Source organism: Myxine glutinosa, chromosome 6 (assembly GCF_964187855.1).
Source record: "Myxine glutinosa chromosome 6, kmMyxGlut1.1, whole genome shotgun sequence".
NCBI lineage: Eukaryota > Metazoa > Chordata > Myxini > Myxiniformes > Myxinidae > Myxine > Myxine glutinosa.
Window position 1 is genome coordinate 169,779,765 of NC_136266.1, and position 25,553 is coordinate 169,805,317.

Sequence of the window (25,553 nt, forward strand, 5' to 3'; positions counted from 1 at the left end):
AAGAAATACAGTTATAACGAAAATACAAATGGGAACAATTACTTAACTTCGATTTCGATGGAGAGCGTGTGGAGCTGCGAAAAAACGAACCCTCACCAGCAAGACCGGAAACGGAATCAATTCTGATATTAAACTGAGATAGGTATTAAACTGGAATGAGATAGGTATTAAACTGGAATGAGATAGGTATTAAACTTGAATGAGATAGGTATTAAACTTGAAATAGATAGGTATTAAACTGGATGAGATAGGTATTAAACTGCAATTAGATAGCTATTAAACTGGAATTAAATAAGTGTTAAACTGGATGAGATCGGTATTAAACTGGAATTACATAGGTATTAAACTGGAATGAGATAGGTATTAAACTGGATGAGATAGGTATTAAACTGGATGAGATAGGTATTAAACTGGATGAGATAGGTATTAAACTGGAATTACATAGGTATTAAACTGGAATGAGATAGGTATTAAACTGGATTGAGATAGGTATTAAACTGGAATGAGATAGGTATTAAACTGGAATGAGATAGGTATTAAACTGGAATGAGATAGGTATTAAACTGGCAATACATAGGTATAAAACTGGCATTAGATAGGTATAAAACTGGAATGAGATAGGTATTAAACTTGAATTAGATAGGTATTAAACTGGCATTAGATCGCTATTAAACTGGAATGAAATAAGTGTTAAACTGGATGAGATAGGTATAAAACTGGAATGAGATAGGTATAAAACTGGAATGAGATAGGTATTAAACTGGAATTAGATAGGTATTAAACTGGCATTAGATAGGTGTTAAACTGGAATGAGATAGGTATTAAACTTGAATTAGATAGCTATTAAACTGGAATTAAATTAGTGTTAACTTGGAATGAGATAGGTATAAAACTGGAATGAGATAGGTATTAAACTGGATGAGATAGGTATTAAACTGGATGAGATAGGTATTAAACTGGATGAGATAGGTATTAAACTGGAATTACATAGGTATTAAACTGGAATGAGATAGGTATTAAACTGGATTGAGATAGGTATTAAACTGGAATGAGATAGGTATTAAACTGGAATGAGATAGGTATTAAACTGGAATGAGATAGGTATTAAATTGGTAATACATAGGTATAAAACTGGCATTAGATAGGTATAAAACTGGAATGAGATAGGTATTAAACTTGAATTAGATAGGTATTAAACTGGCATTAGATCGCTATTAAACTGGAATGAAATAAGTGTTAAACTGGATGAGATAGGTAATAAACTGGAATGAGATAGGTATTAAACTGGAATGAGATAGGTATTAAACTTGAATTAGATAGGTATTAAACTTGAATTAGATAGGTATTAAACTGGAATGAAATAAGTGTTAAACTGGATGAGATAGGTAATAAACTGGAATTAGATAGGTATTAAACTGGCATTAGATAGGTATTAAACTTGAATTAGATAGGTATTAAACTTGAATTAGATAGGTATTAAACTGGAATGAAATAAGTGTTAACTTGGAATGAGATAGGTATAAAACTGGAATGAGATAGGTATTAAACTTGAATTAGATAGCTATTAAACTGGAATGAAATAAGTGTTAAACTCGAATGAGATAGGTATTAAACTGGAATTAGATAGGTATTAAACTGGAATGAGATAGGTATTAAACTGGAATGAGATAGGTATTAAATTTGAATTAGATAGCTATTAAACTGGAATGAAATAAGTGTTAAACTGGAATGAGATAGGTATTAAATTGAAATTAGATAGGTATTAAACTGGCATTAGATAGGTAGAAAACTGGATGAGATAGGTATTAAACTTGAATTAGATAGCTATTAAACTGGAATGAAATAAGTGTTAAACTCGAATGAGATAGGTATTAAACTGGAATGAGATAGGTATTAAATTGAAATTAGATAGGTATTAAACTGGCATTAGATAGGTAGAAAACTGGATGAGATAGGTATTAAACTGGAGTGAGATAAGTGTTAAACTGGAATTAGATAAGTATTAAACTGGAATGAGATGGGTATTAAACTGGAAAGAGATAGGTATCAAACTGGAATTAGATAGGTATTAAACTGGCATTAGATAGGTATTAAACTGGATGAGATGGGTATTAAACTGCCATTAGATAGGTATTAAACTGGATGAGAGAGGTATTAAACTGGCATTAGATCGATATTAAACTGGAATGAGACAGATATTAAACTTGAATTAGATAGCTATTAAACTGGAATGAAATAAGTGTTAAACTGGAATGAGATGGGTATAAAACTGGAATTAGATAGGTATTAAACTGAATGAGATATGTATTAAAGTGGCATTAGATCGGTATTAAACTGGAAGTAAAAAAACAGACACACACAGACACACAGACATACACAGACACACACACACAAACACTCCCACACATATACATGCACACACAAAGAAACAGGCACACAAAGAAACACACACACACACACACAGACACACACACACACACACACACACACACACACACACACACCTTTTTTTTTAATGAAGTGAAAGCACTCACATTTGCATGAAAGGTTTTGGAAACTTAACATTGCGTTATGTGTGGCCAATGTGAGTCTCACCAAATAAGATAGACTAGTGGGGTCACCCGTGGGAATCCCACGGGCATGGACGTGTGTGACATTTCGACATATTGAGTTAGATGCTGCACATTCATTTTTACAAAATGGTTACTGGCAATTCATCAGATCCAGAAATAGTGTAATGAACACAATTTATTTATTTCACATAATATGTGACCCCTCACTCCTCTCCACCTGACACTCTCCTCTCTCCACCCTCATGCCTCTCCAATCCCACTCCTCACACTCCTCTCCAATACCTCCTCACACTCCTTTCCAACCCCTCACACTCCTCTCCAATACCTCCTCACACTCATTTCCAACCCCTCACACTCCTCTCCAACCTCTCACACCCCTCTCCAACCCCTCACACTCCTCTCCAATTCCTCACACTCTTCTCCAACCCCTCACACTCTTCTCCAACCCCTCACACTCCTCTCCAACCCCCCACACTCCTCTCCAATCCCTCACACTCCTCTCCAATCCCTCACACTCCTCTCCAATCCCTCACACGCCTCTCCAATCCCTCACACTCCTCTCCAATCCCTCATACTCCCCTCCAATCATGCCTCACTCACCTCTCCAATCGCTCCTCACTCTCCTCTCCAATCGCTCCTCACTCTCCTCTCCAATCTCTCCTCACTCTCCAACCCCTCGCTCCTCTCCAACCCCTAGCCCCTCTCCAACCCCTCGCTCCTTTCCAACCCTTCGCTCCTTTCCAACCCCTCGCTCCTCTCCAACCCTTCGCTCCTCTCCAACCCCTCACACTCCTCTCTAATACCTCCTCACACTCCTCTGTAATACCTCCTCACACTCCTCTCCAATCGCTCTTCACACTCCTCTCCAAACGCTCCTCACTCGCCTCTCCAATCGCTCCTCACTCGCCTCCCCAATCGCTCCTCACTCGCCTCTCCAATCCCTCGCTCCTCCCCAAACCTCGCTCCTCACTCTCCAACCCCTCGCTCCTCTCAAACCCCCCCCGCTCCTCTCCAACCCCCCGCTCCTCTCCAACCCCCACTCCTCTCCAACCCCCGCTACTCTCCAACCCCTCACTCCTCTCCAAATCCTCACTCCTCTCCAACCACCGCTCCTCTCCAACCCCTCGCTCCTCTCCAACCCTTCGCTCCTGTCCAACCCCTCGCTCCTCTCCAACCCCTCGCTCCTCTCCAACCCCTCGCTCCTCTCCAACCCTTCGCTCCTCTCCAACCCTTCGCTCCTGTCCAACCCCTCGCTCCTCTCCAACCCCTCGCTCCTCTCCAACCCTTCGCTCCTCACCAACTCCTCACTCCTCACCAACCCTTCGTGCCTCTCCAACCCCTTGCTCCTCTCCAACCCCTCGCTCCTCTCCAAAACCTCGCTCCTCTCCAATCCCTCGCTACTCTCCAACCCCTCGCTCCTCTCCAACCCCTCGCTCCTGTCCAACCCCTCGCGCCTCTCCAACCCCTCGCTCCTCTCCAAATCCTCGCTCCTCTCCAAATCCTCGCTCCTCTCCAACCCCTCGCTCCTGTCCAACCCCTCGATCCTCACCAACTCCTCGCTCCTCACCAACGCCTCGCTCCTCTCCAACCCCTCGCTCCTCTCCAACCCCTCGCTCCTATCCAACCCCTCGCTCCTCTCCAACCCCTTGCTCCTCTACAATGCCTCGCTCCTATCCAACCCCTCGCTCCTCTCCAACCCCTCGCTCCTCTCCAACCCCTCGCTCCTATCCAACCCCTCGCTCCTCTCCAACCCCTCGCTCCTCTACAACTCCTCGCTCCTCTCCAACCCCTCGCTCCTCTCCAACCCCTCGCACCTCTCCAACCCCTCGCTGGAATGAATGCCAGTTCAAACAGGATTACCTTTACCTCCGTATAATAAGGATGAATGAAATAATAACGAAGAAATATCTGCCGGCAATTTCCCGTCTGTGGCGATACGTGAACGACGCTATGCCCCTCTCTCCACATTATTGTGACGACGTATAAATTAAATATTTAATCGTGACGATTGTCATCAAATGGAAAAGTCCGCCACAAATTTTTAATATATCTCGCCATTTCCCCGTCTGTTATTTTAGGCGATGTATAACCGACCATGCCGCGATTTTAAAAAAATATAGTGGGGTCACCCGTGGGAATCCCACAGGCATGGACGTGTGTGACATTTTGACATATTGAGATGGATGCTGCACATTCATTTTTACAAAATGGTTACTGGCAATTCATCAGATCCAGAAATGGTGTAATGAACACAATTTATTTATTTCACATAATATGTGACCCCTCATTCCTCTCCACCTGACACTCTCCTCTCTCCACCCGCACGCCTCTCCAATCCCACTCCCCCTCACAATCCTATCCAATACCTCCTCACACTCCTCTCCAATACCTCCTCACACTCCTCTCCAATCCCTCACACTCCTCTCCAATCGCTCACACTCCTCTCCGACCCCTCACACTCCTCTCCGACCCCTCACACTCCTCTCCGACCCCTCACACTCCTCTCCGACCCCTCACACTCCTCTCCGACCCCTCACACTCCTCTCCGACCCCTCACACTCCTCCCAAAACCCCTCACACTCCTCTCCAACCCCTCACACTCCTCTCCAACCCCTCGCACTCCTCTCCAACCCCTCGCACTCCTCTCCAACCCCTCGCACTCCTCTCCAACCCCTCACACTCCACTCCAACCCCTCACACTCCCCTCCATCCCCTCCCTTACCTCAAATGGCCACACAGTTGACATCGCACGTGACAAAGCCGAATGCCTCAACTCTGTGTTTGCCTCAAAATCCTTAGTCCCAAACCCATCTCTCTCTGTTCCCACCTTTCCCAGTCGAACCAAACTGCTCCTGGACTCTGTGACCTTCTCTCCTGACAAGGTGGAGGAGTTTTTGTCAAACCTCGACTCTGATTCTGCAACTGGACCAGATGGCATCAGCCCACGGGTCCTAAAATCCTGCTCTGCCGCTCTATCTCACCCTCTCTCTGTTCTTTTCACCCTATCTTTTGCTCAAGGTCATCTGCCAGCATCCTGGAAATCAGCAAACATTACCGCTTTACACAAAAAAGGTGCAAAAACAGATCCTTGCAACTACAGACCAATCAGCCTGCTCCCAATTATCAGCAAAGTCATGGAATCCATCATTGCTTCGGATATGAAATCTTTCCTCTTCTCCAATGGCTTGATCTCTGATCATCAATTTGGTTTCAGACCAGGTCACTCTACTCTGGACATGCTGCTTCTGCTGTCTCAACAATGGATGGAGGTCCTCAATGCCAAACAGGAAATCAGAGCTGTCTCCCTTGACATATCACGTGCCTTCGATACGGTCTGGCACCCAGCTCTGCTCACCAAACTCTCCTCCTATGGTATCCATGGAAATCTCCATGCATGGCTTGCGGACTTCCTCTCTGGTCGTAGTCAACGTGTGGCCCTGAATGGATTTCTCTCATCTCCCCTTCCTGTTCAGGCTGGAGTTCCCCAAGGCAGTGTGCTGGGCCCTGTGCTTTTTCTGGTCTTTATCAATGATCTCTCCGACTCTCTGGAAAATCCTCTGTATCTCTTTGCTGATGACTCCACTCTCTGCCGCTCCATTCCTCTTCCCTCAGATCGGCAGTCTGCAGCCTCCTCATTCTCTGAAGACCTGGACAAAATCACAGACTGGTCAAACATGTGGAACATGTCTTTCAATCCTGACAAATCTCACACTCTTACTATGTCTCTCCGAAAAGATCGACTGGACAACCCTCCCATCTACTTTCTCAACAATCCTCTCCAAGAAGTTCTGTCGCTCAAGCTTTTGGGTCTCACCATCTGCCATGATCTTTCTTGGGAAAACCACATTTCCAAGCTGGCCTCCAAAGCCAGTCGCCGACTGGGCATCCTCCGTCGTGCGAAGTCCTTCCTAGGCACACCTGAGCTCCTCACCACATACAAGGCTTTCATCCGCAGCTCAATGGAATACTGTTCTCCCCTATGGGCTGGTGCTCCTGCCTCACACCTGGCTCGGCTTCACGCTGTTGAATCCAAAGCTTTCAGAATCATTGGAATCTCCCGCGATGAAGCTATCTCTGAGGGCCTTTCACTCACTCACCGTAGGCAGGTAGGTGGTCTTTCTGTCTTCTACCGACTCCTCTCCGGCCTTGCTCCCCCAGCTCTCTCTGTGCTCTGTCCCCCAAATATTCCTACAGGTCGCACAAGATCTGCCAGCCACCCTCTGATGGTTAAACTGCCGAAATCTCGGCTCTCTGCTCACCTTCACTCTTTCATTCCTCTTTTCTCCCGCCTCTGGAACAAACTCCCACACTCACTTCAATCCCACTCCTCCCTCCAGGTCTTCAAAACAGCTGTTCACCACCATCTCTTATCTTCCCCCATCCAAAACCTTGATCTTTTCTACCCCCACTAATTCACCCCAGATCCACCTTGTTTGAAATTCCAACTTCTTTCCTGGAAGTCTTGGCAGTGTCCATATGTTTTATACCTCTCCCACCCCCCCACCCCCTTCCCATGCCTTCCCCCCAAAGCCCTCTCCCTCCCACAGTTCTCTCGATGTCTCCATGTCTCTCGGTCCCTGCTCTCAAATGTTGTGTTTGTGTCCTTCCCCCTCTCTCCCCATCTTGTCTACCGCTCCCGATGTTATTTGTTTTGTGTGTCTGTTTGTCTTTCTGTGTGATTAATGTTCGCTCTTTCACGAGCCTCGATCTTGTATCCAAAAAAAAAATAAAAAAAAATAAAAATAAAAACCACTCATTCCCAACCCCTCACACTCCCCTCCAACCCCTCACACTCCTCTCCAACCCCTCACACTCCTCTCCAACCCCTCACACTCCTCCCAAAACCCCTCACACTCCAACCAAAACCCCTCACACTCCTCCCAAAACCCCTCACACTCCTCCCAAAACCCCTCACACTCCTCCAAAAAACCCCTCACATGCCTCCCGAAACCCCTCACACTCCTCCCAAAACCCCTCACACTCCTCTCCAATCCCTCACACTCCTCTGCAATCCCTCACACTCCTCTCCAATCCCTCACACTCCTCTCCAATCCCTCACACTCCTCTCCAATCCCTCACACTCCTCTCCAATCCCTCACACTCCTCTCCAATTCCTTATACTCTCCTCCAATCGTGCCTCACTCACCTCTCCAATCGCGCCTCACTCTCCTCTCCAATCACGCCTCACTCGCCTCTCCAATCTCTCCTCACTCTCCTCTCCAATTGGCCCTCACTCTCCAACCCCTTGCTCCTCTCCAACCCCTCTCCAATACCTCCTCACACTCCTCTCCAATACCTCCTCACACTCCTCTCCAATACCTCCTCACACTCCTCTCCAATACATCCTCACACTCCTCTCCAATCGCGCCTCACTCGCCTTTCCAATTGCACCTCACTTGCCTCTCCAATCGCTCCTCACTCGCCTCTCCAATCGCTCCTCACTCGCCTCTCCAATCTCTCCTCACTCTCCTCTCCAATTGGCCCTCACTCTCCAACCCCTCGCTCCTCTCCAACCCCTCTCCAATACCTCCTCACACTCCTCTCCAATACCTCCTCACACTCCTCTCCAATCGCTCCTCACTCGCCTCTCCAATCGCTCCTCACTCGCCTCTCCAATCGCTCCTCACTCTCCTCTCCAATCGGCTTTTTCCCATCTCGTTTCTCTCGTTTTTCTCCCGTCTAGTTATTTTTCTTGCTGCATCCTGTTCAAGACTGCGTTCTTCATCGATGGTCTCATTCATTTTGGAAATGGAAGTTTCCACGCAACGTATGAATCATCACTATCCTCAAGAGGAAGTGTCTCGTAATCATCAAATGACAAATGGCAAGTAAATTACATTGTGAAAATTAAAGATTTCAAATAAACCTATTTAAAGTGTATGCGCACATAACTAATAAAAAAAAAAACGAAGAAATATCTCTCGATAATTTCCTGAAACATGTTTTACTTCCGGATAATAATGTTGAATGAAATAAGAACGAAGAAATAGATGTCGTTTTTGTGACGACTGTCATCAAAAGTAAAAGTAATATATCTTAACGGAAAAGTAAAAGCGAATTTTTAATATATGTCGACATTTTCCACGACTGTTATTTAGGCGGTGTATTTTCGTGCATCATCGTGGCGCGATTTTTAAAAATATATCTCTGCAATTTCCCGTGTGTGCGTGAATGTACTCAATTATTTCTGACACCGAGTCTAAAACCATCGATAAAAATTAAATCAGATGGTGAATTCGAGATAAAATCGTGAGGGTGACTCAATGAATGGGCTTTATTTTACAGGCCTTTGAGAAATCATTTCGTTCTATAAACGGAAACTTTCATGGGATTTTCTTCCCGTTTTTTTTCAACCGAGTCTAAAACTATGTTAGCGACTGTTAAAAATGAAATGATATATCGAATTAGAGTTTAAATAAACCTGTGTGAGGGAGAAAGACAGCACGGGCCTAACTAAACAGGCCTCAAAGCTATTCGAGTTAATAAAATGGTGGATATTTGTTTACATGAAGCCTCTCCAAGAATGGGTGGAGCTACTCTGTAAACGGAGTAAGCCACACCCCTGGACAGACAGACATACAGACAGAATCACCGTGGCATATTATAATATAGATAGTATCTCTGCCCCTACAACTAATTAGCTTCATCATACAGATAGTCTTCGGATCTTCTATAAGAGAGTATTATATAAAGGGTATCAACAGTAATAGACATCAATGTATTTTACTTAATTATGACACTTAAAGACAGATCAAGTGAACAGTATAATGGGATTCACACCTTGGGTTAAGCCATCATGAAGCAAAAACTGGGATTAGAGTGCTATCAATTTGACAAGACAAGGTGGTGTAATGGTTAGAGTGTCTCCTCTGAATCTCGGAGGTCCTCATCATACCAAAGACTTTAAAAAGGCTGTCGGGTTAGTTTGATGCTCAGCATTTAAAAAGGAGAGATTATGGACAAACAACTATATGTTGGCAATCATAATGCATGCTTTGATAGGTCTAGTGGCCTCCACCTGTGTTGAAGTTCTTTATAAATGTATTCATGTTATTCTAATAGAATTATAATCCCAATTCTACATTGCAGGAACATTTGGGACCATACGTGTTCTTCATCTTCTCCGGTCTTCTCCTCTTCTTCTGCTTCTTTACATACCACAAAGTGCCAGAGACAAAAGGAAAGTCATTTGATGAAATTTCTGCAGGTTTTCTGCTCAAGAGGATACCTGGTACTCAACTTGAGGTATCTAATGACGTTCAGGCCTTGCAATCTGATTCGCAGGTAAGGAGCATTTTAGGAACAAAGTGAATAATATTCCTCATTTATGCAGATTTTCAGAAAACGCTGCCGTTTGTTCATGGTAATATATATATATATATAATCCAATTGACCTGGAATTTTAAGAATTTGCATATTGGGTCATTGAATTGTTTCAACAATCAAAAGCTAGAAGAGGATTTTTTTTAGATCAAAAGGTCAAAGGTCAAGGTTGCATAAAATCATCCATTTTCATTTTGTATTTTTTTGTTACCTGTTTTCATCATGTTTAACATACGGACGAAGAAGATGTCTGAACAAATCAGATGCGGACAGGCTTTGCATTTGCAGATGCTTTCTAGTTGTATTTAGGTTGATTATTATGTTGTCCATATTTGTTGGTCTACCGTGAACAAATGTGCATTTGGCACATTTATTGAGGCAAAATTTCACTTGAATGTCTTCGGAGTATTGTTTCATTCATTTTGGTTGTGCTGACAATTTTCCATGAATTGGTGCGAAGAGGTTTAAATGTGCAGTAGATGTGTTACCTTTATTGTTTATTTGGACATTCCCCCATTGGATGTTCGGGTGTATCCATGTCCTTCTTCAATAATGAGGTTGTGCAGAGGGTCCAGAGCCAGGAAAAATAGGAGGGGAGAAAGGCAGTCCCCATGGAGGATTTATCATCATATCTTCACCGCTGGTATTTTGATATTTCCTTCCGAGTGCTGAAATATCAATGTGGTATTCCAGAGCTCCATCAATTTCTCAATCAGTTTGATTACTTGGGGGTTGATTTTGTACACTTTCATGAATTTTATCATCCATGAATGTGGGACACTATCAGGAGCTTTTTTTTCATAAAGTAGTCCTTTCCAGGCTTTGGACAATTTGGTTCTTCTCGTTTTACAATTTTTGGGTATGGCTTTGTTTAGTAGTAGTTGGTCTATTGTTCCATAACATCCTCTCTTGCATCCCTTCTGTTCTTCCTCTTGGCCTCCTTGTTGTATTTGGTTGCGGTACATTATTTCAGTGATGATTCCCATCAGAAGTTCGTATGTTGTTAGTAGACGTTATTGGCCTATACTTGTGAGGTAGTTGGGTTTCTTCAGATTTTGGGACGAGGAAGGTGTTACCTTCCATGAACCACTCATCGATTACCTTTTACTCTTGGATAAGTTTATTGAATGCTTGAGTGTAGTGTACTTTGTTTGTCGAAATAATTTGATACATTGGTGTTTGTCTGGAGATCTAAGTTTATAATTACACGGTGTCAATGTACAAAGTCCAGATTATTTGTGCAGTTGGAGTTTAGGTAGAATTTTGTACCATAATTGCATAGTTTACATCAGATAAGGATTTGTAGACTAAATGGAGACTAACCAATCACACCCAGCTCCAATAAGTTTCCATGGTCACCACATTCCTGGAAATTGCTGTAATAACTAGATGGTGTTCATCGAATACTTACCCCGAGCAGTCGACTTGGTGCTCGGTTTTTTTTTTGGTTTTTTAAAAGTTTAAACTCTTCGTTTTTTAAAAGGTTTTTTTCTTTGATCCAATATGGCTGTCAGACCACGTGACCGATGACGTTATAAAAAATTTACATTCTCCAGTATAATTGTTACGTAGGTCATGCTCAGGAAATTTCAAACTAATCGGATGTAGCATAGCATTGTACTTGACAAACACGTAGGGTCCGAATTATAAAGTCATAATTAAGGCACCAATGACGTCATTAAAAGTTATTCCACATGCAGAGATCTTTAAAATGAGGCAGTTTCAATGTTTTCCATGGAGCGGTTTTGGAGATATAGAAGTTCAAAGTTTTTCGGTTTTTCCAACATGGCGCCCATGCCATGTGACCTATCACATCATAATTATCGCTAAAAAAAAATTCTACATGGGCAGGTGCATACTATGGTGATAATTTCATGTCAATCGCACTAACGTTTGCCGAGAAAATGATTCAATGAATTTAAACAAGATGGCACCCGTACCATGTGACCTATGACGTCATAATTATCACTTAAATTTCTACACAGTGGATGCATACTATGGTGAAACTTTCATGCCAAGCGGACCATTGGTTGCCTCAAAGTATTTTTAAAATGCAAACGTACATACGCTAAAACCAGTTCTCAAAAGTCCATGAGATAAGTCCACTGACCGGGTCACCAATGACCTATTGCACAATGCCCCTCATTGGCATGATACCCAGAATGTTCTGGAAACGTGGTGTGTTTGGGGGCAGTGGGACATAAATGGAATTGCAAGAGTACACTCCCTCTTTAATGTCATTCTTGGGTAAAAATGGCAGGGGCATAGAAAAGGCCCATTTATATAAGGGTATGTGCCATGTGGCAAAGTATCGAGAAGAAGGGACTATTGAGCCAACACATTTTGGGCGGACAGACGGACGGACACCAACTTTCGAGGGTTTTCTCCATATAACTCAAGAATGCATAAACGGACGTTGCTGAAATTTGGAACATATTACCTCGATGTACAAAGCATTTCCTTCTGAAATTTGCAGCCGATTTCGTCCAGTAGAAGCCGAGAAACGTATTTTCAGTCCCTGTGTTAAGGTTGCGGACAGAGAAACGATCCCTTGTATAAAGGGAGGGGAGCTTTAATCTGTGCTCACTGTGTTCTCCAATAAACTCTCGGAGAATTGGAATCACAAAAAAATTCTTGATAACGGAAATAAAATTTAAGTTTGACAACTCTTATCCAACTATCGCCATTTGTAGTTATTGACTTACAGAATTTTATGCGTTTTTTTTTTTACTCTTGCAGGTGTGAAAGTGCCACATAGCAATATCTGTGCCAACCAAATATCGAAGCAATGCTGTGAGTTTTCGATATTGGGACCGAGACGAAGATAGGGAATTGAGGATTAAGAGACAGCACCAAGTGAGACTGAGACAAAAGATCTGTTTTGGGGAAAAATGATAATTTTACACTCATCGGGTTGTATAATCTATACATCGACATCGAACTTTGAACATTATGCATTTACAATGTGTTAATGTTACACTGGAGTTTTATACTGTCATGCATCAAAACATGTGCATTATGAATTGGCAAAAGGAAAAGCACATCGAATGATTTAAGGTTGCAGAATCAAGATTGAGCTTTGCAACTAAGACTACTTTGTGACATTTATGGTGTATTTGTAATAAAATATGATCTTCTCATTTGTGGGTCATCGTTAATTATTCTACTCAACACACACACATCCTAAATTTTTCCTATTTCTCAATGTTTGCACTTTAGTATGCATCACCAGAGTGGTATCTTCTCCAGATTCATTCTTGACATGTCAATTTGACCTTTAATTTGCAGCCGCCTTTCTTGGATCGAGTTATTTGGGGTATTTTGGGTCTTCCAGGGTCATTGGAGTAATAGGTATTTTGGGTCCTTGGGTTATTTTGGGTCTTCAAATGCTGAACATCAAGCAAGGAAGCAATATGTCCTATTTTTTCAGTCTTTGGTATGACTCGGGAGGTTCGAAATGCCATTCTCCTGGACTCAGAGCAGACACTCCACCATTATGCCAAAGTCTGGTTGCTTTGCCTTTATCATTTGCTCCTTTGTGTATCGTAATGAACTCCTAGTTCTTGTCAAAATCCACCATAAATCATTTAACCTTCCTTCAATGCCCCTTACATCCTTCCGAGGTTGGCAAAATGAGTACCAGATGACTGGTTATAGAGATTGCATCAGCAGCAGTCACACCCCAGAAAAAAATAATGCAACCAGCAGCCATGAATCACTACCACTTCCTGCTCCTTCGACGCAATAAACTGTCGACAATCCTTCCTGTTCAATGACACGTCTACATATTTCAGTCACCACCCTAACCCCTGTGCACACTTGCTCCAGCCTCTACCTGTAACGTTACTTTTCATGAATAAAGCTCTAATCCAACTATGGAAATATTATGGGACCTTCTCACAAAAGGATGAAGACTTTTTCTAATCAAGTGTTCTTCATATTTGTGGGATTATTTGCCTTTTAACATTCACACAGCCCATTTATAGTATTTCAATCTCTACCAAAATCCCCTTTTTAAAAGTAACTTGAAGTTGTAAAGCACTGAGATTTCACTTTAAATGAAAATAAATCACTCCATAAGTTGATTGCCAACTGACATTTTATTGTTCAAGAAATAGCACCTGCTCCTTCCAGGAAAAATTCCTTCAGTTGGAAATTCAAATCCTATGACTCGAGTCCGATTCAAACCAGTTAAAGTTAACGTGATTCAAACCATAGCGAAGGAGCACACATCTGGAAAAAGTACAAAACAACTTTTTTTTTGAAAGAAAGTAAAAGTTATGAATGGAAAAATTAAATAAAATAATTATTTAAAAAATAATAATAATAAACTTCCTTCATTTATTTGCACGAATAACCATATTTCACGATATAAATTAAAATAAATATCAGCTTTTATTTGCCACATGTCAAAACTACATGTCAAACTATACCTTCAATGGTTCAGCACAAACATATATAAATAAATAAGTGTGTGTGTGTGTGTGTGTGTGTGTGTGTGTGTGTGTGTGTGTGTGTGTGTGTGTGTGTGTGTGTATATATATATATATATATATATATCAAGTGAGAAAAAGTGTCTTGAAGAGCAGTGTCTTGAAAAAAGTGTCTTGAAGACATGGCGGCCAGTGTGCCTGGATATTGAAGGCATAACAGGCCTGTCCTTTGGTGGTACAACACAAATACATTAATGTATAATAAATACAACGACAAAAATAAATAGGTTTTAACATCAAGTAAACAATGTTTCAAGTTTTCTTTTTCCTGAAAACAATATCTAAGTTTGTTGTTAACATCTGTCTTGACCAAGTTTTGAGCTTTGCCTTTGGGATGTAGGATATGTCTTTGGAGAGATCTCTCTCATTTAGTGACGTTACTCAGGAGCCATCAAGTGGTGATCCACACCGCCCAGTCTTGCCGACCATTCAGCAGGCAGTATGTCATTCCCAGTAGAGTGTTCCGCAACCGCAATCCCATTTTCGCTTTCTTTCGTACCCATATCTGGTAGCAGTTCTTCTTCAGCAAATAGAATCTGTATCGAGAGAAGATTAATTTTAGTACTGTACATTTATAGCATAGCATATACTATCCTTATGCAACCTAACCAAACAAGAGATCTATACACTGATGTTCTTTTCATCTGTATGAATGGATATGTATTGACTGGGCAAACAAACACTCACTCAGATGTGTGTGATCAAATTAACGAAATCCCATTGGGATCCCAAATAGCACAAAAATGGTTTCAAAACCACAAAGCCAAGAGATAAATCAGGCAGCCAATCACTGATCAACTTCAACTCACCCTTCAAATGAGTGGGCATGAGATGCTATTTCATGAGAATTGAAATGCGTATACAAAATTGTAAACCCAAAGTATAAATGGTGTTTTTCTTTTCAAAATGACATTTAATTTTTGGTGTGAAAACATTTTGCTTCCTCGGAGACATGCTGAATGGAGAAGGTGGATCAGACTCGGCAACGGTTGCCAGAGTGAGATGTGCATGGAAGAAGTTTCGGGAACTGAGTGGCGTGCTTATGAGGATGGGAGTGTCGTTGAAGCTGAAGGGAAAGGTGTGTGTTGCATGTGTGAGAAGTGTTATGATTTATGGGAGTGAGACATGGGTCATGAACGTAGAGAAGCAACGAAGGCTGGAAAGGGTGGAAATGCGAATGGTTCGATGGATGTGCGGAGTATCGTTGAGAGAGAGGAAGACAAATGATGAATTGCGAAAGATGATGGGAATAGAGCCTGTGATGGATGCTGTGAAGAGGAACAGGTTGAGATGGTTTGGTCACGTGTTGAGGAAGGATGAAAGTGACTGGTTGAGAAGAGTGATGGAAATGAATGTAGAAGGAAGTAGAGGACGGGGAAGACCGAGAAAGACTTGACTAAAGATTGTGGAAGAAGAAATGGTGGAAGAAGAAATGCGGGCAAGGGGGTTTTTTTTTTTTTTTTTTTTTTTTTTTTTGTATACAATATCGAGGCTCGTGAAAGAGCGAACATTAATCACACAGAAAGACAAACCGACACATAAAACATATAACATAGGGAGCGGTAGACAAGATGGGGAGAGAGGTGGAAGGACACAAACACAACATTTGAGAGCAGGGACCGAGAGACATGGAGACATCGAGAGATCTGAGAGAGGGCGAGGGCTTTGGGGGGGGGGGCGTGGGAAGGGGGCAGTGGGAGAGGTATAAAACATATGGACACTGCCAGGACTTCCAGGAAAGAAGTTGGAATTTCAAACAAGGTGGATCTGGGGTGAATTAGCGGGGGTAGAAAAGATCAAGGTTTTGGATGGGGGAAGATAAGAGATGGTGGTGAACAGCTGTTTTAAAGACCTGGAGGGAGGAGTGGGATTGAAGGGAGTGAGGGAGTTTGTTCCAGAGGCGGGAGAAAAGAGGAATGAAAGAGTGAAGGTGAGCGGAGAGCCGAGATTTCGGCAGTTTAACCATCAGAGGGTTGCTGGCAGATCTTGTGCGACCTGTAGGAATATTTGGGGGACAGAGCACAGAGAGAGCTGGGGGTGCAAGGCCGGAGAGGAGTCGGTAGAAGACAGAAAGACCACCTACCTGCCTGCGGTGAGTGAGTGAAAGGCCCTCAGAGATAGCTTCATCGCGGGAGATTCCAATAATTCTGAAAGCTTTGGTTTCAACAGCGTGAAGCCGAGCTAGGTGTGAGGCAGGAGCACCGGCCCATAGGGGAGAACAGTATTCCATTGAGCTGCGGATGAAAGCCTTGTATGTGGTGAGGAGCTCAGGTGTGCCGAGGAAGGACTTCGCACGACGGAGGATGCCCAGTCGGCGACTGGCTTTGGAGGCCAGCTTGGAAATGTGGTTTTCCCAAGAAAGATCATGGCAGATAGTGAGACCCAAAATCTTGAGCGACAGAACTTCTTGGAGAGGATTGTTGAGAAAGTAGATGGGAGGGTTGTCCAGTCGATCTTTTCGGAGAGACATAGTAAGAGTGTGAGATTTGTCAGGATTGAAAGACATGTTCCACTTGTTTGACCAGTCTGTGATTTTGTCCAGGTCTTCAGAGAGTGAGGAGGCAGCAGACTGCCGATCTGAGGGAAGAGGAATGGAGCGGCAGAGAGTGGAGTCATCAGCAAAGAGATAGAGAGGATTTTCGAGAGAGTCAGAGAGATCATTGATGAAGACCAGAAAAAGCACGGGGCCCAGAACACTGCCTTGGGGAACTCCAGCCTGAACAGGAAGAGGAGATGAGAGAAACCCATTCAGGGCCACACGTTGACGACGACTAGAGAGGAAGTCCGCCAGCCATGCGTGGAGATTTCCATGGATACCAAAGGAGGAGAGTTTGGTGAGCAAAGCGGGGTGCCAGACCGTGTCGAAGGCACGTGATATGTCGAGGGAGACAGCTCTAATTTCCTGTTTGGCATTGAGGACCTCCATCCATTGTTGAGACAGCAGAAGCAGCATGTCCAGAGTAGAGTGACCTGGTCTGAAACCAAATTGATGATCAGAGATCAAGCCATTGGAGAAGAGGAAAGATTTCATATCAGAAGCAATGATGGATTCCATGACTTTGCTGATAATTGGGAGAAGGCTGATTGGTCTGTAATTGCTAGGATCTGTTTTTGCACCTTTTTTGTGCAAAGCGGTGATGTTGGCTGATTTCCAAGCAGATGGCAGTTGACCTTGAGCAAAAGAGAGGGTGAAGAGAACAGAGAGAGGGTGAGATAGAGCAGCAGAGCAGGATTTTAGGACCCGTGGGCTGATGCCGTCGGGTCCAGTTGCAGAATCAGAGTCGAGGGTTGACAGAAACTTTTCCACCTTGTCAGGAGGAAAGGACACGGAGTCCAGGAGCAGCAGGGTACGACTGGGTATGGTGGGTACAGAGAGGGATGGGTTTGGGACACAAGATTTAGAGGCAAACACAGAGTTGAGGCATTCAGCTTTTTCACGTGCGGAGTCAGCTGTGTAGCCGTTTGAGGTAAGGGAGGGGATGGAGGGGGAACAAACACCAGAAACGGATTTGACCAGACGCCACCAGGATTTGGAAGAGGGAGACAGATAAGAGAGTTCGGTCTTGAGAACGGAGAGATATTGTTTCCTGGCTCTCCTGAGGGTGGACACACACTTGTTTCGGGCTTTGTGAAAGGAAATGAGATTTCCTTCCGTTGGATTTGCTTTCCAGGAGACGAAGGCAAGTTGTTTCTGGGCAACAGCCTCACCACAAGATTCCGTGTACCATGGACGGGAGGAAGGGTATGACAACTGAAGACGAGATGGGATAAATCTGTGCATGAGAGAGAGCAATTTACTTTGGAAGAATTCCCAGGATGAGTTGATGTCAGAGGTGGTAGAGATGGGAGACCAGTCCAGATGATTGATGGCTGCTTGAAGACCGTGCCAGTTGGCCTGAGTGAAATGCCAGACTCGTCGACGCTGAGCAGGCTCCCTGAGGATGGTCAGAGAGATGTCCACTTTAACAAGGACATGATCAGATGATCCGATCGGAGCAGAAGAAGAGCAGCAGACATTTTCAGGGAAGTTAGTCATAACCAAGTCCAGAAGAGAAGATGTTCCGTTGACTGAGATCCGGGTCGGGAAATTGACAGATTGTGTCAGTCCCAGTGAGTCGCAGAAGTCCTTTGCTGAGGAGCCATGGCTGGTGAGAGAGGTACCCACACCCAGCCAACTGGCATGATGACAGTTGAAATCACCACATATGAGGAAGAGAGAGTTGGGATGAGTAGATAGAAGTTGGTCCATATCATCAGACAGCGAGATGTAGATGGAGTCATCACTGTTTGGTGGACGGTACAACACACATATGAACAAGAGGTGGGAGCGAAGGGGAAGCCGTAGCCAGAGGTATTCCTGGGGGTGAGGTGGAGAGAGTGCAGTGCAGGGCGAGTGAGGAAGAGAGTTTTTGATAAAGATAGCAACCCCGCCTCCAGGACGAGGCTCAGGTCTATCATACCGGAGGAGGGAGTAGCCCGGGAGAGATACTATGGAATCAGAGACATCATAAAGGAGGAAAGTTTCTGTTAAGCAGATCACGTCTGGTTTGACAGAAGCAACCTGTATGGAGAGATCAGTTAAGTTTGAACGAAGGCCCCGGATGTTTGAGGTCCATACCGTTAATGAAGAGGAAGGGGGAGCATCAGATACAGAACAGGGGGGAGGAGGGGTAGGGTAAGATGTGGAAGAGGTGGAAGAGGTAGGGAGAGCTGTTGAAGGTGTGTCAGAGATTTCAGAATAGCTCGGAGAAAGGGAAGGATGGGGCGGACAAAAGGTTTGATGGTGATTGGGTGAGCCACAATGAGGTGTTATTTGAGGAGGGGGAAGAGCGAGGCAGAAGGTTGGGGGAGATGGAGGTGAGAGTTTGAAGGGGGAAGAAGCGGGGAGGACGCTTTGAGGAGGGGGAGTGAGCGGGGGGAAATTGAGAAGCAATGAGGGTGGGGAGATTTGAAGGGGAGGGGTGAGGGGGGAGTTTGGGAGGGAAGGGACAAGGGGAGGGATTTGAAAGGGATGGGATATGGGGGAGATTTGGAGGGGAGGGGTGAGGCAGGAGTCTAGGAGGGGAGGGGCGAGGGGGCGTCTTGGCGGGGAGGGGTGAGGGAGTAGTTTAGGAGGGAGGGGGCAAGGGGGGAGATTTGAAAGGGATGGGTGATGGGGAAGATTTGGAGGGGAGGGGTGATGGGGAAGATTTGGAGGGGAGGGGTTATGGGGAAGATTTGGAGGGGAGGGGTGAGATTGGATTTTTGAAAGTGTACGATTTATGGGAAACGAACATTTATTGCAAAATGAGTTTCTTGTGACCTTCGAGTTAAAAATACGTTTAAGGACGCTGGATGGAGGATGGAGTGCAGGAGAGTTTAGGGAATGTAGAACAAAGGCACTATAGGAGATGGATATTTTTTTTGGGATGAATTGATTTGGTGAGCAAGTCGAAAGCAGCCTTTTAAAGAAGAAGAAGAAAAAGGTGTTATAAAATATGACGGAATACATAACTTGAGGGGAAAGTGTAAACATTGAAGGTTAATGAGTGAAAACTATCTGGGGAAATGGGGGAGAAACACGTGGTCGAAGAACGAACGAACGAATAAGAATGAATAAACGAATGAGAACAGAGAAGGAAATGTTTTTTTGTTTTTTTTGAGTTGAGATTTACACAAGGAAGTAGGCTATGGGTGAAAAGACTGGGAATACAGAGAACGAAAGTTATTGGATCACAAACGACGGACCACTGAGAGAAAAACAAAGCCTCAAGGTTGTACAGTGCACACTGTACAAGGCCTTGCTCGCGACACGGCAAACAGACGATCAATTTATGAAAGATAAACACCGAGAAACAACCAAAGTTGCACACAATAACTTCACACACCGAAAGATAAATACAGTTTCGACAAAATACAATTGTGAACAGACTTAACTTCGAAAAACGTGGAGACCGTGTGGGGCTTCGAAAATCCCTGCCGCCGTCTCCAAGATCTCGCAGATCTCCAAAACAAGGAGAGATGCAGAAAATAGGGCAAAATGGAGAAGATTGTCATGGGAACCACAAGGCTAACCCCCGCTCTAGCAGGGAAAATGGCCTGAAAATGCCTGTTGTCTGTTGTTTGTAGACAGATGGCTCCTCCTATGGTTTACGTGCGAGAACTACGGCCAATGGATCATTGCGTAAGTTGCATCGAAAATTGCAACCATTACAGTCAGTTAAGCTTGGTGTTGGCTTAGCGATTAGGGTGCTGGCTTGGGATCCTAGGATCCTGGGTTTGAATCCCTGGTCGATCGCTGAATTAACATCAGGTGGATTGACTCAGCCTGTCATCCTTCCAAGGTCGGCAAATTGAGCACCAGTTCACTGGTAATTCCCTGTGTGTCGCAAGAAGCGACTAACAGGGTTGGCGTCAGGAAGGGCATCCGGCCATAAAAACATTGCCTCAAACAGGGAACCATGATCGTCATGGGGCCCGCAAGGCTAACCCCTGCTCTAGCGGGGAAAATGGCCTTAAAACGATCATTCATTCATATTCATTCACAGTCATCAATCACCACTAAAGTTTAAGAGTTCTTTAAAGATAAATGTGTTTCAGATTTTCAATATAAAATGCTTGTGTTCACAGAAAATTGTATTTACAAGAAAAAAAAAAAAAAAATCACTTCAGCAGCAATATTTCTTGCTGACAGAATAGAAAAAAAAAATGTTGGGAAAGGACCGAGTTTATAAATCTACCTGTGCAAGCATGATTAAGGAGATGAAGAAAGCAAGACGCCGAGCAGGATTAGGAGGATGACTCCGTGAAGGACGGTGAGATGGGTAAAGCACACGGAGCGGTCGGCGCCGTGGTTTTCCCGAGGCACGATGAGTAGATCGCAAGTTATAGCGAGTTTTCGTGAGAGCGCTCTCGTCCACAGCATCGAAAGTGAACATGGTGGCAGCAGTGGGGGATGGAAGGCACTGTGACATTCTGAAGAGGATAAAATACAAAAGGGGAGGGAATAATTATGGTCACTCACATGTAGTTACATATTGTATGGTGAAGTCTGGCATCATTATACGAGGGCATTCAAAATGTTCTTCGAAAATGTAAATCTAAAAGAACAGTTATTTATAGTTTTCATGAAATATTACATGTCTTGTACTTATTTTGCCACATCTTGAATGAATGCATCTTTTTTATCCATCGACTGGCAGGAGTACCCGGCATTGCCCGGTGATGCTCTAATCCTGGTGGCATTTGAAGGAACCTATTTGCTCTTTTTCTATTTTTTTGTAGGTGCCTAAAACACTCCACTACTTACACCCAATTTTTTTTAAAAACACCTTTAGAGGCCATTTTTTTCCCCCACAGAGCAGGGGTTGGCCTTTTTCAGGCACCGTAGTCCCCTTTTGGAAGCAATGTTTTATGGCCGGATGCTCTTCCTGCCGCCAACCCTGTTAGACGCTTCTTGCGACACACAGGGAATTACCAGTGAACTGGTACTCGATTTGCCGACCTTGGAAGGATGACAGGCCGACTCAATCCACCTGGTGTTTATTCAGCGATCGACCGGGATTCAAACCCAGGATCCTAGGATCCCAACCCGGCACCCAAACCGCTAAGTCAACACCAGGCACCTACACCCAATAAAGAAAATTTATATTTACTATAAAAACCACACACACATTAATATTACCTTTCATCTAGCTACAAAGTATTGGGCACTCAAAAGTGATAAAAATAAATAAATAAATAAAACCAGTTGGTTTTTTTTGCCTAAAACACTCCCCGACACTCACTGATGAACCTCAAAGTTTGACGAAGATCCGTTCAGCTATCAGAGAAAAATGACGATGGACAGATACACACAGACAGACAAACGGCTGTCATAGTATAGATATGAATTCCCAACACGTGTCCTGTGTCCACACCTTTGTTTTCCAGAATGTTTTTTTTTTTTAATCTTGATGCGATATCAAATCGACAAGTGGATATGTCCTGTTAATGTGAAAGAAGAACTTTACTGGAAATGACATCACAGCAATGGTTCGTAAAAAAAATTTTTTGCCCACATCCTAAAATTTGAAATCACATTCACCTCGCAACCCAAAAAATGGCACTGGCACATAGGATAAAAAATAATTGTCGGAAAAAACGCTTTCGACATGAAAAACCCCCTCAAAAAAGCACTTTTTATTGTGGATTTTCCAATTTCAGGTGGCAACCCTGGGTTTGGGAACGCTGCATTTCAGGATTCAAGGAAACCAAGACGCGCCTCCTGGACACGTCACCGGAATTTTCTTCCTGGAGTTTTCTTCCGCTTTCGCAACATCCGGGAGGATGTGGGTTTTCCCGAAACAGCAAAAACGGAAAGAATTTTGCATTGGATTGAGATCCAAAGAAAGGCCATATTGAAACGCATAAATCAACACGTGACAAATACGTTAAAAAAAAACCAAGAATGTGAACGCAAGGTGTGAAGTAAAGGTGAGAAACATCACAGTTCAGTCCGATGCATGAGCACACAAAAGGTCAATCGGCACTTGGCTTTACAAATATATATATATATATATCGGAATGTATGAATCGGATTGTAATAACTTTCTTACCGTCTTTCTTTACATAATAGTTATTAATACGAGTTTCCTTACAAGGAACGTCAACGCAGGAACTAACCACACACCCAGCTCGTTAACCACACACACACACCCAGCTCGTTAACCACACACACACCCAGCTCGTTAACCACACACACACCCAGCTCGTTAACCACACACACACCCAGCTCGTTAACCACACACACACCCAGCTCGTTAACCACACACACCCAGCTCGTTAACCACACACACCCAGCTCGTTAACCACACACACACACCCAGCTCGTTAACCACACACACACCCAGCTCGTTAACCACACACACACCCAGCTCGTTAACCACACACACACCCAGCTCGTTAACCACACCCAGCTCGTTAACTACGCACCCAGCTCGTTAACTACGCACCCAGCTCGTTAACTACGCACCCAGCTCGTTAACTACACACCCAGCTCGTTAACTACGCACCCAGCTCGTTAACCACACCCAGCTCGTTAACCACACCCAGCTCGTTAACCACACACACACCCAGCTCGTTAACCACACCCAGCTCGTTAACCACACCCAGCTCGTTAACTACGCACCCAGCTCGTTAACTACGCACCCAGCTCGTTAACTACGCACCCAGCTCGTTAACTACACACCCAGCTCGTTAACTACGCACCCAGCTCGTTAACTACACACCCAGCTCGTTAACCACACCCAGCTCGTTAACCACACCCAGCTCGTTAACCACACCCAGCTCGTTAACCACACACACACACCCAGCTCGTTAACCACACACACACCCAGCTCGTTAACCACACACACACCCAGCTCGTTAACCACACACACACCCAGCTCGTTAACCACACACACACCCAGCTCGTTAACCACACACACACCCAGCTCGTTAACCACACACACACCCAGCTCGTTAACCACACACACACCCAGCTCGTTAACCACACACACACCCAGCTCGTTAACCACACACACACCCAGCTCGTTAACCACACACACACCCAGCTCGTTAACCACACACACACCCAGCTCGTTAACCACACACACACCCAGCTCGTTAACCACACACACACCCAGCTCGTTAACCACACACACCCAGCTCGTTAACCACACACACCCAGCTCGTTAACCACACACACACCCAGCTCGTTAACCACACACACACCCAGCTCGTTAACCACACACACACCCAGCTCGTTAACCACACACACACACCCAGCTCGTTAACCACACACACACACCCAGCTCGTTAACCACACACACACCCAGCTCGTTAACCACACACACACCCAGCTCGTTAACCACACACACACCCAGCTCGTTAACCACACACACCCAGCTCGTTAACTACACACCCAGCTCGTTAACTACACACCCAGCTCGTTAACCACACACGCACCCAGCTCGTTAACTACGCACCCAGCTCGTTAACCACACCCAGCTCTTTAACCACACCCAGCTCGTTAACCACACCCATCTCGTTAACCCCACACCCAGCACGGCTAAGTACATTCTTCAGTCATGACGTCAGTAACGTGAACCAAGTGAACTGGTTTTGTCTTGCCACGTTCCGTCAACAGGTGTGCGACAGTGTGAGCACCTACATTACACGATTGTGCAATAGTCAATACATCAATAGGGCTACACCTGTATTAGTATTACACTATTTATAATGTTTATACAAATTTTGTGGGAAAGGATAGAGTACAAACAACACCATAAATAACGCCAGAAAAAGTCGTTTTCGCATCGAGAAAAAGAAAAACACCAAACTTTCTATTACAGGTACCAAAAAGTTAACCATCGGTGCTTTAGTTTTACAACAGATGTTAAAAACAATTTTGCCAAAAATACTTTTCTAATAAAATTTAACATAAACAGGTTTTCTTGTTCCCTCCCCACCAACAACTTCCTCGCTTATTCCCAAAAGCAGGAACGGAAACATTTGTTTTTAAACTTTAAAGATATTTAACCCAAACAAAGCAAGAACTCGTTTTCCTATAGGTGATGTAATTGCCGTGTTTAGCGCCGACTTACCTCTCTCGTGTTTAGTTTGTTGGTTCGAGCCCCGCGGTAACGTCGACGCAAATGGCGGGAGAGCAACGGAGCACGATATAAAAAGAGCGCTCCGGAAGGCGTGGGCAATTTGGGGGCGTGGCAACCCTCGGGAGGCGTGGGCAATTTGGGGGCGTGGCAACCCTCGGGAGGCGTGGGCAATTTGGGAGCCTGGCAACCATCGGGAGGCGTGGGGAATTTGGGGGCGTGGCAACCCTCGGGAGGCGTGGGCAATTTGGGGGCGTGGCAACCCTCGGGAGGCGTGGGCAATTTGGGGGCGTGGCAACCCTCGGGAGGCGTGGGCAATTTGGGAGCCTGGCAACCATCGGGAGGCGTGGGAAATTTGGGGGCGTGGCAACCCTCGGGAGGCGTGGGCAATTTGGGGGCGTGGCAACCCTCGGGAGGCGTGGTCAATTTGAGGAGCGTGGCAACAAGTGGGCTTTTTGGTATTTCTCTGTTAAAGCAGCCAGAGCAAGGATGACACTGGAGGAGCGGGTGGGGTTTCTCTGTCCCCACCACTTGGTAATCCTCGACACAAACTA

At 44.5% G+C, this 25,553-nt stretch overlaps 2 protein-coding genes across 5 annotated transcripts in view; one reads left to right on the forward strand and one right to left on the reverse strand.

Moving 5' to 3' along the window:
* Nucleotides 1-13,036, forward strand: part of LOC137412696 (solute carrier family 2, facilitated glucose transporter member 1) — a 291,913-nt gene extending 278,877 nt beyond the window's left edge. For all 4 annotated transcript variants that reach the window (XM_078780873.1, XM_078780874.1, XM_068097988.2 and 1 more), the window contains 2 exons: nucleotides 9,663-9,857; nucleotides 12,636-13,036. In XM_078780873.1, coding sequence (XP_078636999.1) covers nucleotides 9,663-9,857; nucleotides 12,636-12,641 — 201 coding nt within the window. In that variant the 3' untranslated portion in view covers nucleotides 12,642-13,036. The remainder of the gene's footprint in view (nucleotides 1-9,662; nucleotides 9,858-12,635) is intronic.
* A 1,398-nt stretch (nucleotides 13,037-14,434) lies between these two features.
* On the reverse strand, nucleotides 14,435-25,070 carry LOC137412690 (uncharacterized). The gene is made up of 3 exons (XM_078780875.1): nucleotides 24,994-25,070; nucleotides 21,109-21,343; nucleotides 14,435-14,925 (listed from the first exon to the last, which is right to left on the reverse strand). Exons 2-3 carry the CDS (start codon nucleotides 21,340-21,342, stop codon nucleotides 14,767-14,769), a joined length of 393 nt encoding a protein of 130 aa, XP_078637001.1. The 5' UTR covers nucleotide 21,343; nucleotides 24,994-25,070; the 3' UTR covers nucleotides 14,435-14,766.
* Nucleotides 25,071-25,553: the final 483 nt, after the last annotated feature.

Bases quoted from the DNA above. Each gene is read 5' to 3' on its own strand.
- LOC137412690 (XM_078780875.1), bottom strand. From the start codon at position 21,342: ATGTCACAGTGCCTTCCATCCCCCACTGCTGCCACCATGTTCACTTTC. The intron at 14,926-21,108 runs GTAGATTTATAA...CTCTCGATACAG, and splicing joins CCTTAATCATGCTTGCACAG to ATTCTATTTGCTGAAGAAGA.